This window comes from Canis aureus, chromosome 27 (assembly GCF_053574225.1).
Source record: "Canis aureus isolate CA01 chromosome 27, VMU_Caureus_v.1.0, whole genome shotgun sequence".
In the NCBI taxonomy this organism is placed as follows: Eukaryota; Metazoa; Chordata; class Mammalia; order Carnivora; family Canidae; genus Canis; species Canis aureus.
Genome location: NC_135637.1, coordinates 9,798,483 through 9,817,147, shown reverse-complemented (window position 1 = coordinate 9,817,147; position 18,665 = coordinate 9,798,483). Strand labels below are relative to the sequence as shown.

The 18,665-nt window shown below is 38.9% G+C and overlaps 1 protein-coding gene across 3 annotated transcripts in view; it reads right to left on the bottom strand.

Moving 5' to 3' along the window:
• SBNO1 (strawberry notch homolog 1) overlaps window positions 1-18,665 on the bottom strand; it is a 62,051-nt gene that overhangs the window by 17,083 nt on the left and 26,303 nt on the right. For all 3 annotated transcript variants that reach the window (XM_077875344.1, XM_077875346.1, XM_077875345.1), the window contains exons 10-24: window positions 18,332-18,493; window positions 17,326-17,461; window positions 17,144-17,249; window positions 16,855-17,008; window positions 15,521-15,703; window positions 14,986-15,083; window positions 13,171-13,322; window positions 10,988-11,185; window positions 10,235-10,402; window positions 9,963-10,138; window positions 9,374-9,505; window positions 6,368-6,503; window positions 3,844-3,956; window positions 3,683-3,754; window positions 3,188-3,287 (exon numbers count right to left, since the gene is read on the bottom strand). In XM_077875344.1, coding sequence (XP_077731470.1) covers window positions 3,188-3,287; window positions 3,683-3,754; window positions 3,844-3,956; window positions 6,368-6,503; window positions 9,374-9,505; window positions 9,963-10,138; window positions 10,235-10,402; window positions 10,988-11,185; window positions 13,171-13,322; window positions 14,986-15,083; window positions 15,521-15,703; window positions 16,855-17,008; window positions 17,144-17,249; window positions 17,326-17,461; window positions 18,332-18,493 — 2,086 coding nt within the window. The remainder of the gene's footprint in view (window positions 1-3,187; window positions 3,288-3,682; window positions 3,755-3,843; window positions 3,957-6,367; window positions 6,504-9,373; window positions 9,506-9,962; window positions 10,139-10,234; window positions 10,403-10,987; window positions 11,186-13,170; window positions 13,323-14,985; window positions 15,084-15,520; window positions 15,704-16,854; window positions 17,009-17,143; window positions 17,250-17,325; window positions 17,462-18,331; window positions 18,494-18,665) is intronic.

Genomic DNA, 18,665 nt, shown 5'->3' with positions numbered 1-18,665 from the left:
AAACCCCACAGTCTAAGATATCTTTTGTAGTTCCTATTCGCTGAATTAAATGGAACTCACAGTCCCCAAATGATGTTTTGGTATTCTGAAATCATACAGCACTCAAACTTCACACTGTATTTTTTCTAACAGCAGTCTTTGATGGTAGACATCTTTGGTTATGCAGTTATCACCTACAGAATATAAACAATTTTGAATGTATAAACTAGTTGATTAAATAGTTGTGTAAATAAGCTATTAATCTTGTTTCCATCCAAAACAATACCAATATTGACAAGGTGCTGCAGAAGCAATACGTAAAACAGTTAACTTGTTCTGCATTATGTTACTATGAAGGCAGTTTACAGAGCATTTTATAAAAAGATTTTATTTATTTGATAGAGAAAGAGCGAGTGCATCCGCACGCGCAGGATGAAAAGTAAAGGGAGAGAGAGAAGCAGAGTCCCTGCTGAGCAGGGAGCCTGATATGGGGCTCAATCCCAGCAGCCTGGGATCATGACCTGAGTTGAAGGCACATACTTAACCAACTGAGCCATCCAGGTGCCCCTATACAGCTCTTTAATACTATTGTCTAGGCTCTAACCCAGACTTACAGAATAAGGGTGTAAGAGAAAAGAGCCAACAGGAAGCATGATTATATCCTATTTACACATTTAATAAATTAGCTAGTACTCTGCTACATGCACAAAACTGTTGTAAATTATGCAGGTGACAACTGTGTAGGCAAAAATCCTCCTTTTGGAAACCAATCTTATGGAGGAAAATCTGTACAAAAGGATAGCCATAAAATTTTAGCATTGTTAGAGATGGTACCAAAACAAATCAAAACCATTTGAATACCAATAAAGGAATGATGGGGAAAAAAATGCTGTATAAGCCAGCTGCAAAATACTGTGCAACTGTTAAAAAAAAAATGCTAATGCAATAGCTATGAAGTTGTAGGAAGTGTCTGTCTAGGAGGAGGTATTAAATGAGAACAGGATATCAGAAGTAATATTAAAATAATATTAATCACATTTAAAAGAAAAGTTCTTTGTTTAGATGAAAACGGAGAAAAGATGTGGCAGGCTGCCCCTGTTCAGACTATCAACATTTTTTTTTTGTTTTTTAAATTTTTATTTATTTACGATAGTCACAGAGAGAGAAAGAGAGAGGCAGAGACACAGGCAGAGGGAGAAGCAGGCTCCATGCACCAGGAGCCCGACGTGGGATTCGATCCCAGGTCTCCAGGATCGTGCCCTGAGCCAAAGGCAGGCGCTAAACCGCTGCACCACCCAGGGATCCCTCAGACTATCAACATTTGTGACCTCAGCAGGTGAGAATGGAAGATGGAGATTAAGGGGAGAGCATGGGGGACACCTGGGTGGCTCAGCGGTCAAGCATCTACCTTCGGCTCAGGTCGTGATCCCGCGGTCCCAGGATTGAGTCCCACATTGGGCTCCTCCCTGCATGGAGCCTGCTTCTCCCACTGCCTTGATCTTTGCCTCTCTGTGTCTCTCATGAATAAACAAACAGCATGGACTCTTTATTAAATATTTTCCCCATTACTTATAATAAGTAAATAACGTAATTTTTTTAAAAATTTTATTTTTAAGTAATCTCTACATCCAACATGGGGCCTGAACTCACAACCCTGAGGATCAAGTCACATGTTGTGCCAACTGAGCCAGCCAGGCACTGCAAGTAGCATGTAATTAGAAAAACTTAGAAGTAAATGAGGGAGCCATTTTAAACACAACAAAAAAAGAAAAAAGAGAGGGAGGGAAAGAGAATGGAAAGAAATAAAAGGGGGAGAAGAAGAGAGAAACATCTTCCTTTGTTGCTTTGTTAATGCCATCAGTGATTATAAGCACCCTTGACAGTATATCAATAGGGCTTGTACCAATACTAAACACTGGTTTCTAACTAGAAAAGACTTTCTAGTGAAAAATCCTAACCCTATAATGATGTTTCATGTATCTTACATCTACATATTTTCCAAAATGTTTTCAGAGCTTCCTGAATTATATAATAAATTATCAAAAATTAAAACCATGTAGACTACTTATATTTATTTATTTTTTTTCTTAAAAAAAGATTTTATTTATTTATTCATGATAGTCACAGAGAGAGAGGGGCAGAGACACAGGCAGAGGGAGAAGCAGGCTCCATGCATCGGAAGCCCGACGTGGGATTCGATCCCGGGTCTCCAGGATCGCGCCCTGGGCCAAAGGCAGGCGCCAAACCGCTGCGCCACCCAGGGATCCCGACTACTTACATTTATGGGCAAAATATAATCTACAGATTTGAGAGTTAAGTCAGAGTTTCTTTTTTTTTTTTTTTTTTTTAATTTTTATTTATTTATGATAGTCACACAGAGAGAGAGAGAGAGAGAGAGAGAGAGAGAGGCAGAGACACAGGCAGAGGGAGAAGCAGGCTCCATGCACCGGGAGCCCGACGTGGGATTCGATCCCGGGTCTCCAGGATCGCGCCCTGGGCCAAAGGCAGGCGCCAAACCGCTGCACCACCCAGGGATCCCCTAAGTCAGAGTTTCTATAGCACTATGCTGGACTTTTTTGTTAATACAGAAATTTCCAAAATCATACAAACGTAAAGAGAACGTTCTATAAGTCACATACATATACCCATCACACAGTTTTAATAACTATGAATACAGAGCCAATTTTGTTTTATCTATACCCTATGTCAACTTCCAATGATTATTTACCTGTACTTTATTTATTCATGACAAACACACACACAGAGGGGCAGAGACAAAGGTAGAGGTGAGAAGCAGGCTCCATGCAGGGAACCTGATGTGGGACTTGATGCTGGGACTCCAGGATCACGCCCTGGGCTGAAGGCGGTGCTAAACTGCTAAGCCACCTAGGCTGCCCTACCTGTACTTTAAAATTAAATTTTAAAAGCTATCTGGCATAGTCATTTTAAATTAACCTAACAAAACCACTTCCTCTACTAATCTAGTATTAACATGCAATAAACTGTCAAGAGCACAAAATACTTTATATGAATGAAATTTAATAGTCTGATTATAAGATGTCAACTTAGATGTCTACTAACTTTTAATTTCTAAATTTTTATATAGTTTATGTGCAAAGACAATGAAAAATAACAGCATATGTCAGAACAGGTTTTGGTGCCTACTTTGTACTCATTTTCATTTGTTGTGATTATTTTTTAAAGTTACCTTTAAAGAATTCTCCAGGGTAGTCTGGAGGTGGTGATACCATAGGAGAATCTAGGTTGACAATGGATTTCATGACAATTTCTAAAGCATTTCTTCCATACTGCAATAAAAAAAAAACAAAAAATTTAACGAGTTTCAGCATTTGGATACACTTTAATCACACCACCAACAGAACACTATAAAAACTATTATGGTACCAAAGATTCACAAACACAGCTGTCTGGTAAATAATTTCCTTTATTTCTGGAAATTCACATTTGATTCCCAGTATTTATTACACTTCTATTTCCTAAAAGGAATGAAAATAGGATTATACTGCAGAATTTATCACCAAAGATCTGATATGTGAAAATCTGTCTCTTATACCATACTATCATTTTACAGTGAAACTATAAGAGGCAGTTTTAAGTTTTAAACAGTAACCACTTTCCCTTTCTGTTCACCACGGATACACACTACCACAAAATCTCAGAGATACTGAAAGCTGAAATGTACCTTATTATCAAAATTGAACCTGCTCAGATCTCTAGATTCTGTTGCTCTTCTGTCACCATGGGTAAGTGCTCCCTATCAAGACAGAAGATTTCCAATCAAGGCACAGAAGACAGGTTGCATTCACCATCTTTTACACACAACTACACAGCCCAAGAACTTACCAAGCTCTCAAGTCTTTTAGCAACAATAGAAGCAAATCTTTGTTCCCCTGCCAACTCAGAAATCAGAAACACATACTCAGGAGCAGTAACTTGGTTTGATCTATGAGTTCGTCCTGTAACGACATTAAAAATACAGACTGTGCAGGAAATGACAGATGTTGGCAAGGATGTGGAGAAAAGGGCATCCTCTTACACTGTTGGTGGGAATGCAAGCTGGTGCAGCCACTCTGGAAAACAGTATGGAAGTTCCTCAAAAACTTGAAAATAGAACTACCCTATGACCCAGCATTTTGTTGCTGTTGTTGTTGATCACTGCCCACTCCACCAAGGCAAAGCAGAGCCCAGTGGTAGGCAAACAGGTCTTTATTTCTGGGGCTAAAAACATGCATCTTCCCCCCCACCCAGCCAGTGCTGGTCTGACTCCAGTGCCCAACCCAGGCCCAAGCCTATAGCACTGAACTTGGGAGTCCCAAAACCTCCATCCCTGAGTTGTGTGTGTGTGTATATACGGAGAGGACTCCTGGGTGACATCTGGAGGCAGCCCAAGGGTAGGGACGTTCTCACAAGTGCCTGGTCACAACCTCCAGAGGTGAGTAGTCTCAGCCTGGGCAGCAGCATGGTCAGAGATTACTAGGGATTTACCTCAAAAATACAAATATAGAAATCTGTAGGGGCACCTGCACCCCAATGTTTATACCAGCCATATCCACAATAGCCAAATTATGGAAAAAGCCCTGATGTCCATTGACAGATGACTGAATAAAGAAAACATGGGGGATCCCTGGGTGGCGCAGCGGTTTGGCGCCTGCCTTTGGCCCAGGGCGCGATCCTGGAGACCCGGGATCGAATCCCACATCAGGCTCCCGGTGCATGGAGCCTGCTTCTCCCTCTGCCTGTGTCTCTGCCTCTCTCTCTCTGTGACTATCATAAATAAATAAAAATTAAAAAAAAAAAAAAAAAAGAAAACATGGTATATATTATATATAATGGAATATTACTCAGCCATCAAAAAACCTTGCCATTTGCAATGACTGGCTAGAGCTAGAGAGTATTATGGTAAGTGAAGTAAGTCAATCAGAAAAAGACAATTTTCATATGATCTCACTCCTATGTGGAATTTAAGAAACAAAGCAGGATTTTAGGGGCAAGAGGAAAAAATAAAACAAGGTGAAATCAGAGAGGGACACAAACCATAAAAGATTCTTAATCACAGGAAACAAAATGAAGGTTGCTGGAGGGGAGGGAGGGAGGGTAATGGGGTAACCAGGCAATGGGCATTAAAGAGGCTCACGATGTAATGAGCACGGGTATTATAGAAGACTGATGAATCACTGACCTTTATCTCTGAAACCAATAATACATTATATGTTAACTGAATTTAAATAAAAAGAAGATTTTAAAAAATACGGTGTTCACTAGATAAGTGTATTCTGAGATCTATTCCTAGCATCTTAATACTAAACTGGTATTCAGAAACTCTTAAGAGAAAAAAATTAAAGAATGTAACAATTACTGTAATTCCACTAAAGGTAAAAAATAAAAAAACACTGATCGCAACATCCATATTCAGAACAATACTCAATGGGAAGCCTGGGCGGCTCAGGCAGTTAAGCACCTGTCTTCAGTTTAAGTCATGATCCCAGGGTTGTGGGACAGAGTCCCACATTGGCCTCTCTGCCCAGTGGGGAGGTTGCTTCAACCTCTCGCACTCCCCTGCTTGTGCCAGTCAAATAAATAAAATCTTAAAAAAAAAAAAGAAAAAAACACTCCTCCTTATAAAAGAACAGAAACTGCCACAAAACAATCAATGATAAACAGATTATTACTTCTGCCCCACTTGGGTTAACCACAATATGTTGAAGTACCCGCTGCTCTGGATTCTTCAAAACCAAAAGTTTTTACAAAGATTTTATTTTAGAGAGGGAGTGCATGCATGCTGGGGAAGGGGGTGGGTACAGGAACATGCAGAGGAAGGGAGAGAATCTGAAGCAAACTCCATGCTAGCACGGAGCCCAATGCAGGGCTCAATTCCATGTCCTGGAGATCACAACCTTAGCTGAAGAAATCAAGTGTTGGACACTCTAACTGACTGAGCTGCTCCAGTGCCCTTAAACTTTTTTTTTTTTTTTTAAACATCAGGTCACAGGGCCATGAACACGTAAAGCTAGGGAAAGAGCAATATGCCCTCAGTAAAGCCACCGAGGGCTGAAAAGGATATGAGGTGGCAGCTACTCTGACATAGACCACATACATTCTGAAAATCGATGATGAAGATACTCCCGAGGAACCCATTTTTAGATATAATGACAGAAACTCCAATGAAATCCAACACAGATCTTTTATATTTCTTGAAACAGGTAAAAAATGGATTCCATGTAGTCTACATTTTTACATACAATACACAAACAGCTCCAAAATATACATGTCATGTTTTAAGATATCTGACATTAAATACAGGTTTTGATGTGTACACATTTCCCCAGTGATTACTAGCTATCAAGTGAAATTCAACGTAGGAACTTACCAAATTGCTGAATTGCTCTATCTGCACTCCAGGGTAATTCCAAAGTCATATGAACTCTTCGTCTTTGATTTTTAGCTCTCCGATCTGCTTGTAATGAAATACCTGAGCTGGCAGCTTCTGAGATGATAGCAATATTCTGTATCAAAATATAAGGGGGGAGGGGAGAGGTAAAGATCACCTTTGCAAAAAGACAAGTAGGCAAGTACCCTAAAATAAAGTTTTTAATTAGAGTACTAGTGGCCGGCCCACCAATACCTACTCTCCTCTTCTTCCTAAATTATAGAACCCCCAGGTTTAGATAGGTGCATGCCTGCCAAGAATCAAGACTACATTTCTCACTTTCCTTCATAGCTAATTATGAGCACACTCCAGTAGGGTATAGGTGATATGTACATTTAAGAGATGTCCTTAAAAGTCAAGAATATGGGACACCTGGGTGGTTCAGCACATAATCCCAGATTCCCCAGGGTTGAGTCCCACATCGGGCTCCTTGCATGGAGCCTGCTTCTCCTCCCTCTGCTTCTCTTTCTGTGTCTGTCATGAATAAATAAAATCTTAAAAAAAAAAGTCAAGAATATGCTCTTCTCTTCTTTCCTTCTTTCTGCTAGATGAAATACAGAGGTATAATGACTGAATGTGAAATAGGTAATATGAAAATGAAGCCTCACACGTTAAAGGAATAAGACAGAAGAGACATAGTCTTCAAGGAGCCATAACAGCTCTGGTCTACCTACTCGAGCTTGTATGTGGGAGAAATTACCTTCTACCTTGTTTAAGTCAACACAATTTTGGATTTTCTGTCACTTAACAGCTAAAGTTAATTCCAATGAAAACAATTCTTTTCATTTTTTTTAAGACTTATTTATTTATTCATTAGAGAGAGAGAGAGAGACATGGGGGAGGACGGGGCGGGGGCAGAGACTTAGGCAGAGAGAAAAGCAGGCTCCTTGTAGGGAGCCCAATGTGGGACTTGATGCCGGATCCCGGGATCACGCCCTGAGCCACAGGCAGGCGCTAAACCACTGAACCACTCAGACGTTCCTCAATGAATACAATTCCTAATGCATATCGGCATAAATTCATGAAACAAACTATGTAACACAACTGAAAATACTTCTACCTACAATTTTTAAAATACGTAACATGAGGGGAGGTGCCTGGGTTGGCTTAGTCCGTTAAGCGTCCAAATTCCTGGTTTCAACTCAGGTCATATTCTTAGCATCATGAGATCGAGCTCCATGTTGGGCTTTATGCTCAGCAAGGAGTTTGCTGGAAAGTCTCTCTCCCTCTCCCTTTTCCTCTTCCTATGTTCTCATGCGCACACTTTCTCTAAAATAAATAAATCTTAAAAAAAAATACATAACACGAACTATGAAATATGTTTATAAGAGACAACTGTGGGGGTGCCTGAATGGCTCAGTTGGTTAACCATCTCAATATAGCTCAGATCATGATCTCAGGGTCCTGGGATTGAGCCCCATATCCACATCTGACTCCCTGCTCAGTGGGAAGTCTGCTTGTCCTTTTCCCTCTGGCCCTCTCCCCCTCTCTCATGCTATGTCTCGAAAATAAATTAAAATCTAAACAAAACAAAACAAAAAAAAAACCCCAAAAATATAAAATAAAACAATAAAATAAAAATCTTAAAAAAAAAAAACCCCACAACTTTGATGGGGGTAACTATCCTCTATTTTTATAGCTGCATTAAAACTCACTGAAATATAAAGAAAAATATGGGTAAACAGAGATTATTTTTTTAAAGATTTTATTTATTTGACTCAGAGGGAGAGAGAGAGCCAGAGAGCACAAGAAAGAGGAACCACAGAAGGAGCAGGAGAAGCAGGCTCCCCATCAAGCAAAGAGCCCAAGAGCCCAATGCAGGGCTTGATCCCAGGATACTAGGATCATGATCTGAACTGAAGGCAGATGCTTAACTGACTGAGCCACCCAGGCACCCAAAGAGAAGATTTTATTCTATTTAAAGTAAGTAATTAAAGGGTGCCTGGGTGGCTCAGTCAGGTAACCATCTGCCTTTGGCTCAGGTTGTGATCCCAGGGTCCTGGGATCGAGCCCTGAGTCGGGCTCCTGCTCGGCGGGGAGCCTGCTTTTTCCTTCTCCTCCCCGCTCATGCTAGATCTTGTTACTTCTGTCAAATAAACAAAATATAAAAAAATAAGAATAAATTAAGGAATTACATTTAAGTGGCATTCCTTTTTTAAAGCAATTTCATCAGCAAATGCTTAAAGCAATTCCAAGTAGATGGGGAATCTGAGTTCCAAGTAGTCTGAGAATCTCAAAATTGACTGACTACTCAACAGTAAGAGGCTACACGAAGAGCCTCTGGAGGCAACTGAGGCCTCTACAGTGGTGAGGTACGTAAGCCAATTTGCAGGTCTTTCAGCGATCATCCTAATACAACACAGCATGGCAATAAGAAATTCAGCAAAATGAAAGGACACTAGTAATCTGGGTATGCTTAAATATTTCTGGAGGCAAAATTAGACACCGCAGAGTAGCATTACATGTGAAGCCACTAAGATGACCTGAGAGAACACAATATTTTAATACGCTGATTAAAATTTTAAAAAGCCAGGATGCCTGAGTGGCTCAGTGGCTGAGTGCCTGTCTGCCTGCCTGCGGCTCAGGGTGTGATCCCGAATTCCCAGGTTCGAGTTCTGCATCGGGCTCCTTGCATGGAGCCTGCTTCTCCCTCTGCCTTTGTCTCTGCCTCTATATCTCTTGTGAATAAATAAAATCTTAAAAAAAAATTTTTAAAAAGCCTCAATTTTTAAGAACCACATCTGATTCTGTGCACAATATCTTACTACATTCAATTTGTGAGCAAATAATGAAAATGTGTAAAGTGTTCAATGATTATGTACAGTCACTAAAAATTAAATAACATTCAACACACTTCATTTCTCTAAAGAAAAAAAAAAAACCTCTAAACATCAACTTAAATATGTAATTATACTTTTTATTGAAAAGCATTTCAGAAAAACATACCTTATCTCCATCCATAAATCTTTGTTTTTCTGTGATATTTAGTATTTCTACAGGGACATCAAGTTCAGATCTTGATTCATAAGATATGCTTCCATCATCGTTGCTTACAACCCTCCCTTTGCGACCAGTCATCTGCAAAGCCAAACAGTGTCACTTATAGTTAAGTCCCTGATTAAGGAGCAGGAAGCATACGACCTCTGCATTAAAGAAACTTGGTGGGAGAGCAAAGCAGATGATGAAGCCGACACATACGGGCGCAGCCTAAGCTACACCAGGCAGTGTAAGGGAGAGAACACTGCAACACACTCTCTGGTTTTGACAAGTTCAAACTCCAGCAGAGAAAGCAGATGTGTGGCAATGATCAGAGGCCGCATGACAGGTATAGTAACAGATCAGTGTGTTGAGTAAACACTGAGATACTAAGGACAAGAATTTACTGACACTAGGATGACAGAGAACAAAGGTTCTAAGATGTAAGAGAAAATTAAACACATTATTATGTGATGATATCCAAAATATCACGCATTCTGCAGAGTTTTAAGTGGCCAAAAAAAGGACAAAGACACAGCCCTGATCAAGTCATATTTACCTCAGCAACATTCTCAGGGCCACCAAGTTCATCAATAAGTTCATCCAGGGTATTAGGAGGGAGGTCTTCAGCTAATTTCTCTAGTTTATCAAGGAGGTCTTTCTTCATCTGCTGGGCCCTTTCCACAGCATCCTGACTTGTTATAAGGCTATTGTTACTGTTGGTGTTACTGTTAGCTAGATAAAATACATTTGTTAAAATTCAGTACATAATTTAAATACATTTTACTTCAAAGTACATTTCACCAGACAAGCAAGCTTCCCCATAGATACCTGGTGCACTGTTAGGAGCAGGCAAAATTACTGGTGTAGATGAAAAACTAGGTCGTTTTGATCCAAGACCTGATGCTAATAAGGCACTTTGAATAGAATCTGGATCTATACTTTTCTTTTTTTTTTTATCTTTGTTTTTCTTATGATCTTTTCTGATCAACCAGGGATCTGAAAGTTAAGGAAAGATGTGGTCAAATCATTTGTAAAAGAAGCAAATATTCAAAGGAAACCACCCTTGAATTTTTTTTAATTGGTAACTTATAAATCAAGGGTCCCCAAAATCAGGGGTCCCGTACATTCAACACACTAAAAGGTTCAATTCCATAGTATAAGGTTTAAAGTTACCACACAAGGGATGCTTGGATGGGTCAGTCAGTTGAGTGTTTGACTCCTGGTTTTGGCTTAGGTAGTGATCTCAAAGTTGTGAGGTTGAGCCCCACGTGGGCTCCATGCCCAGCACAGAGTCTGCTTGCCCCCCTCCCTCTGCTCCTCCCCCTACTCTCCTCTCCCAAATAAATAAATAAATCTAAATAATAATAATAAAATCACTGCACAAAATTGAGACCACTATCTCACATAAATGAGCTAAAACACCAAAAGACAGAGCAGCTTGGGGATTTCTCCACCAAGCGGACTAGATTCTGTGCAATGATTTGTACTGCACCAGGAAAAAAACAGGTTTTATTAAAATATCCCATTTCTAACACAGAACTATCTATCCTTTCAGTATTGTTAATATAATGAGGTACTTACCATCTTCATCATCCTCACTAGACTCATCTCTGAATGGGTTGAAATCATCATCATCTCCGGAACTCATGTTTTTAGAGCTCTCATAGTCACTTTCTTCATGATCAGATGCATCAGATTCACTTCCACTATCATCAGAACTGCTACCAGTAAGAGCACCTACTTTTCGTGCTTTTTTGGCTTCTCGAGTTATTTCTTCACCTACCCTCGAACCCCAAACGAGACAGTTAGTCCACACTGTTCTAAAGATCTAGAAGAATGTAGTTCATGCATTCTTTAAATGAGATGTATACAGAAAAAACATTTTTTTAAGTATATAAATTTCCAAGCAAACGTTAACCTTTTAGATTCCCATAAGAAATCAGGCTATACTCAATTACTAAGAAGAAATCAGACATATAAATACAAATTCAAGATTGTCTTTAAGTGCACGTTTTATAATACATTCAGGATAACACAGAACCTCCAGCATTTTCACACTTTATGAATGAGGCTGAGAGCAGGGACCTAATAATTACAGGTTTATAGAATATGTAAAAATTAAAATACTTTAGGGATGCCTGGGTTGCTCAGCGGTTTAGTGCCTGTCTTTGGCCCAGGGCATGATCCTAGAGTCCCGGGATCAAGTCCTGCATCGGGCTCCGTACATGGAGCCTGCTTCTCCCTCTGCTTGTGTCTCTGCCTCTCTCTCTCTCTATGTATTTCTCATGAATAAATAAAATCTTAAAACAAAAACTTCATTTGTAAAAGTCAAACAAGGTGCTAATTTAAATTATTTTAGTGAGCATTCAAAAAACACATGGGCGATGGGGGTTGGTGGTGGTGGTGGAGGAGCCGGTGCCTGGCTCAGTCAGTTAAGTGCCTGACTCTTGGTTTGGGCTCAGGTCATGATCTCAGGGTGGTGCCCTGAATGGGGCTCCATGCTGGGTGTGGATCCTGCTTAAGATTCTCTCTCTCCCAAAAAAAAAAAAAAAAAAAAAAGAAAAAAGATTCTCTCTCTCCCTCTACTCCTGCCCCTCCCTATCACTCATGAGCACATACTCTTTCTTTCTTTCTCAAAGGAAAAAAAAAAGAAAAAGACAAAGTCACCTGGAACAAACCATTAATAGTTCGCTTATGAGATAGATGGTAAGAACAACATAATTCAGGAAAGGGAAACAGGACCATGTGACCATTTAAGATACCATTGATTCTACAGTATTACTTTTTGTGCCATTTTTTGTGCCACTACAATAAAAAATATTGTCAATTAAAACAACCAATCCACTTTCAAGCATATTAAAAATGTAAAAAAAAGTGTGCTTCTAGAACAGATTAAACAAGGTTAAAGTGTCAGCCACTGTGTTTAGAAGACACAGCATCAGTCGTTCCCACAGAAGTTATCGCTATCTTAAAGAGAGCCTGAGAAGTTAACTTCTGAAAGCCAAACAGGTTACTAAGCCTCTAAACACAAACCAAAGTTTGCATATTATAAAATGTCTAAGAGGAACTGAGTGTATTCCTAATAATAAAATAACAAATGCCTTTTTAAAGACTATAAAAACACCGTATATGTCTACATGCATATGCAGCTTTGACAACAGGAAGGCCCAGATTTTGCTTTCTATATATCACCCACTAGCTTTGTGAACCTAGGGAGAATCCTTAACTTCTTAATCTTTCTGTGCCTTAGTGTCCTCCATCTCTAGAAAACAAAAAGTAAAAAAAAGACAAAACACAGACACACACAAAAAAACAAAATATATATTTTCATATGGATCCCTTATGGGTTAAATGATGTAAGGCCAATGCTTAACATTCATACCTAGCATTAGTCAAATTATTCAAGCCCTAATTTAAAATAGGGAATCACTTGTGCATTCAAAACTACAAAAGCAGCAGCAAAAATAAGCAAACACATGCCAATTTAAAAAGCAGCTCAATCCTGGGCAGCCCGGGTGGCTTAGCGGTTTAGCGCTGCCTTCAGCACAGGGCCTGATCCTGGAGACCCAGGATCAAGTCCCATGTCAGGCTCCTTGCATGGAGCTTGCTTCTCCCTCTGCCTGTGTCTCTGCCTCTCTCTCTCTCTCATGAATAAATAAAATCTTTAAAAAAAAAAAAAAAAAAAAAGGCAGCTCAATCCCAAAATATAGTTGTTTCAAAATGCTCAAATTTATACTCTTTTCAACATCATTTAAAGAACTCACCTTTCCGCTTCTTTACTTTACTTTCTTTACAAGGACTATCTCGTGGTGAACTGTTGTTACTTGGAGCTGTCAAATCGATTCCTAGCAAACTATAAAGTTTTTTCCGGTCTGGAGCAGGGAAGTGTTTTTCAATAAGTGACTGCAACACTCCTCTATTTACATGAGAGGAAAAGTGACAATTAGTGGTTGAGTTTGCAAAATAACTTATATATGAAATCTTATTAAATATATTCTTAAGGGGTGAAGGGGTGCCAGAGTGGCTCAGTCGGTTGAGTATCCAACTCTTGGTTTCAACTCAGGACATGATCTCATGAGTTTTGGGATCCAGTCCCCTCTCAGGCTCCATGCTCAGTAGGGAGTCTACTTCAGATTCTCTCCCACTACCCCTCTCCCCATGCATGCTCACATGCTATCTTAAATAAGTAACACAAATCTTAAAACATTAAGAATATATATATATTCTTAAAATATACCTCTTAAAAGTAAATAAATTATTTAATATGATAGAATATTGATAATCCAGGTGAAATAAATTTAACATTCTAGGCTAAGACAGCTGAATTGAAATATAGTTCAACAAGCCCAGCCAAATAGGCAACTTTTTTTTTTTTTAAAGATTTTATTTATTCATGAGAGACACAGAGAAAGACAGAGAGAGAGAGGCAGAGACACAGGCAGAGGGAGAAGCAGGCTCCATGTAGGGAGCCCGACGTGGGACTAGATCCCAGTTCTCCAGGATCATGCCCTGGGCCGAAGGCGGTGCTAAACCGCTGAGCCACCCCGGGCTGCCCAATGTGCAACTTTCTAGTAGCTAGGTTAAAAAGTGAAAGAAAGGGGTGCCTGGATGGCTCAGTTAAGCATCTGCTCATGCTGTGATCCCAAGGTCCTGGGATTGAGCTCTGCATTAGACTTCCTGCTTGGTGGGGAGATGGCTTCTCCCTCTCCCTCAGCCCCTTCCCCTGCTGTGGTCTCTCTCAAATAAATAAAATCTTTAAAAATAATAATAGTAAATTAAAAAATAAAAAGTGAAACTGGAGAAACATTTTTAATGATATATTTCAGGATATAGGCTAGTATCATATATCAACGTATCACACACAATCAGTGAGCTGTAAAACATTAAGTCTTTAAAACCTTGTATTTTATATTCATAACACATCTCAATTTGGACTAGCCACTGACAGGCACACATGACAGTTCCTATCATTTTAAACAATGCAGTAATAGTCACACAAGTATAGGAAAAGACAGATTAGGAAGTTCATGTTTTGCTTTTAGAAGCAGTTTTGAATTATATCCGTTTTAAAAAGAGCGACCTGAATATATCTCTTAACACGAGATAGTATAGCAGGGCAAAGGTTAATTTTTTTTGTTAATTTTACTATTAGAGTTAAAATTGGCAAGGCAGACAAACTGAAAAACTTCTAAATCTTTCTAAAACTCTTTTTGAATATCTCATGACTCTGTGCAATTTTTATACTACATATTACTAAACTTGGGGAAACTACATGTAATGCTCCTCTGCATAATGGCAATTTCAAACACATAAAACTGAAACTAATCCAAGATGTCACAGATCTCCAAGACAAAAATCACACCCTTCCATTGGTCCAAACTACTGGGCACAATATTGTCAAGATGCTTAACATTCAAGCACTTCTATGTTACTGTTTTCCAAGAGATATATTGTGATGGACATGCACAGAACAAAAACTAAGATCAGAAAAACTTTAATGATTATATACATGAATCAAAACTTTTGCCTACAGGACATTTAAACTGATCTAAATAAAAACTCAAAACCAAAAACATTACTTGGCAGTTGAAACAAAATCATTCAATTCTCCTCCACCCTCTTCCAAGGCTTCTAACGTTCTAGCTTCTCCTGTTGACTGTAGACCAATTACAACACACTGGAGAGAAAAATAAAATTGTAAATAAAATTATGCATGCTATGTGTAAAAAACTTAGCTAGGAAACAGGATCACAGCAGTGAACATCAACTGCAGCCCCTGCCTCAATTCTTTGTGATTTAAGTAGATATATATGTATTGCTAAAATGAAAAAACATGTATGGCAACCTATATCCCACACATCAGCAGTAGTTCTATCTATGGATGACCAAATGATAATGGCTTATTGCTTTATATATTTTTGAGCTATCTAAATTCTTCATTTTAAACAGGCACTTCTTTTAACATTTTTTAAAAACATAGATTTTAAAATCTTATTATTATGTAATACCTTAACAACTCTCTCTCAGAAAAATCAGGCTTTGCAAGCAGAAAGCCTAAACACCCAAAAGACTAAGAAACATGACCAAAGAATAAATCTCATGTGTTCAACTTACTTTTCCATTCTTGATTTCTTCTCGAGCTAGTTGCACAACCCTTTTAACTTTGGACGCTATGCACAAGTATTTGAAAAACCTCTGGTGCGCAGACCAGAACTGACCCCACATGGATTTCTTCATGCGTTGCTCAGCATCAATCAGATCTGCAGCTTGCTGAAATCGCTCTCTGGCAATGACCCACTGAAGACACACAATCAACATTTTAGAGATTTTATCTATGAGCGTGAATTATTTAAAAATGACTGATTGAAAAATAGGTGCAAGATTACTTACTCAACATCAATTAAAAAAACATTTTCAGTAACTTGGGAATCTCTAAACAAATGTTTTTTAGGATGCTCACACAGAGTAGCCCCTAAATTCTTATTACATACTAGAGTCATTTCAGGGAAGAGTTACATTGTAATTTTTTAAAATCATGCAACTTAAAAAAAAAAAATCATGCAACTTAAATGGCTTTTATTTTATTTTTTTTTAAGATTTTATTTATTCATGAGAGACACATACGGGGGGGTGGGGGGGGGTGCAGAGACACAGGCAGAGGGAGAAGCAGGCTCCATGCAGGGAGCCTGACATGGGACTCGATCCCGGGTATCCAGGATCAGGCCCTGTGCTGAAGGCGGCGCTAAACCGCTGAGCCACCTGGGCTGCCCAATAAATGGCTTTTTAAAAAGTTTCAGTTATCTTTACACGCAGCATGGGGCTCAAATTCATGACCCCAAGAATCAAGAGTCTAAGAGTCACATGCCCTCCTCACACAGCCAGCCAAGTTCCTCATTACAAATGGCTTTTTTAGGGATGACTGGGTGGCTCAGTGGCTGAGTATCTGCTCAGGGCATGGTCCTGGGGTCCCAGGATCGAGTCCTGCATCGGGCTCCTTGCAGGGAGCCTGCTTCTCTCTCTGACCCTGTCTCTGCCTCTCTCTTATGAATAAATAAAATGAAATCTTAAAAAAAATAAACAAAAAAAGAAATGGCTTTTTATTTTTTAAAAGATTTTATTTATTTATTTATTCACAGAGATGCAGAGAGAGAGAGAGAGAGAGAGAGGCAGAGACATAGGCAGAGGGAGACGCAGGCTCCATGCAGAGAGCCTGACGTGGGACTCGATCCCGGGACTCCAGGATCATGCCCTGGGCTGCAGGCGGTGCTAAACTGCTTCGCCACCGGGGCTGCCCAAGAAATGGCTTTTTAAAAATAAATTAACAAAAAGAAAGCTTAGAAAATTAGGAAAGTAAGGATCTGGTGATTTATGTGTTGTTTTATAGCAAAATATATTCTTGTGGGCTGAAAGACATTAAAAATACTAGGAATTAAGAAAAAACTTCTTACCAGCTTGACTGCTTTGTTATACATTTTCACATAGCTCTGAGAAAGAAGAACTTCCTCAATTTTGAAGGTCACTCCAGTAAAACTCAGCTGTCGAGCAATGTACATTCCTCTAAGCTTCATATCCATAGCAACTATTTCCATGGCACCAACACCTCTGAATAAAATTAAAACACACAGTAACTATCATTAAATATAGTAGGGCTTTAATATAAGTGGAAAAGGTTTTAGCAATAACACCTCTTTTAGACTGCAACCAAGAACAAATAGTGTATACTGTAAACTGCTTTACCTCCGTTCTACTGCTTGGATAAAATCACTAAATTCTCTAAATGGAGTTCCTTCTCCCCATATTCCAAGACGGTTCATATAAGCCATGTTTCGTGGTTCAGAAGCACCTGAAAAATCCCAAAACGAAACATTTTATAGCTGAAAAAGTAACCTACATATCTTTCAAATAAAATAACAACTTACCAGTGGCACTAGCATAAACAACTCTGGCCTTTGGCAATTTGTTCTGAAGCTCTAAAACTGCTAAGCCTGTCTTGGTTGGCTTTGAAGAACCAACAGGACATAGGTTTTTTGCTTTATGACATTCATCAAACACTATCTGTACAGAATGAATTAAGGAACATATCATAATAGCAAGTATCTCTAATCCTTAAGGAAGATTTAATATTTATTTCAAAGCCCTGGGAAACTATCCCATATTTCTGGGGTGGTAGAGTGGGCCAAATTCAAGACAATTGGGAAGAAAGAGATGGTGCTGATAATAAAACCCCTGACCATTAACCTTGTGAAGTAACACCAACATACCCATCAAACCCATCATCAGGCTTTGTGAAACCTTAACATTTTATCGTATTTGCCTCAGATTTTCTTTTAAAGATTACAAATGTAAAAAAAAAAAAAAATAAAGATTACAAATGTAAATGAAGCCCACTATGTGCCTCTCCTTGAGATCACCCCTCCCTCTCAAATCTCAGAGGCAATCACTGATTTTGATATTTATATTGACCAGATATCTAATTCTTAATTAGAATGGAGAAAGGATCATTGTGGCAAGGAATGTCAACCACATGGATAATTTTGGCCAATTCTCAAAGTACAATTGGTGACTAATTTAATTATCATTTCAAAAACATTCCTCATGCATGACAATGAACGCTGCTATGAGCAAATAGGTTTGGAAATCACTAAATTCAGTTTTTCCCCTTAGTCTTCTCAGGCACCTTTCTATGTGAGTATGTAGTGTGAATTACTGAAAAAGTAATATAGTATTCATTACTTCCCACACCTATTAACATTTTACTAAACCAGGAGCTTAAATATTGGCCTCTTATATGACAGGTACAAAAAAGAATCTCCCTTGGACACAGATCAGCCATTAAAGCTCTCATCCCAGCAATTTCAGTTAATCTCAGGATTATTCTTACACTTTTGTGTCATTAAAAACAAAAATATTTGTTGTAAAGGATACCACTCCATCGAAGTCATCACCGCACCAATGCAGAAGTTGTTTTAATCTAGTTTTATATTTACCACCAGACTGACTTTCACCAATAAGGGAAGAATAGGTAGCAAAAATAACACCCTTTTTCACGCTCCCATTATGTTTGGAAGAAATTTTTCCATATTTAAACTAAAAAAGAAAAAAGAAGAATAAATACACTTTTCTCTGAAAAATTTATCCTATCCAAACTTCTACAGCAGGAACCTGGTGGGTCCATCACAGGTTTTAGGGAAGTCAAAGGACCCCCTAAGACCACACACAAAATTTCTTCTACATATGTATACACAGACACACATGCATA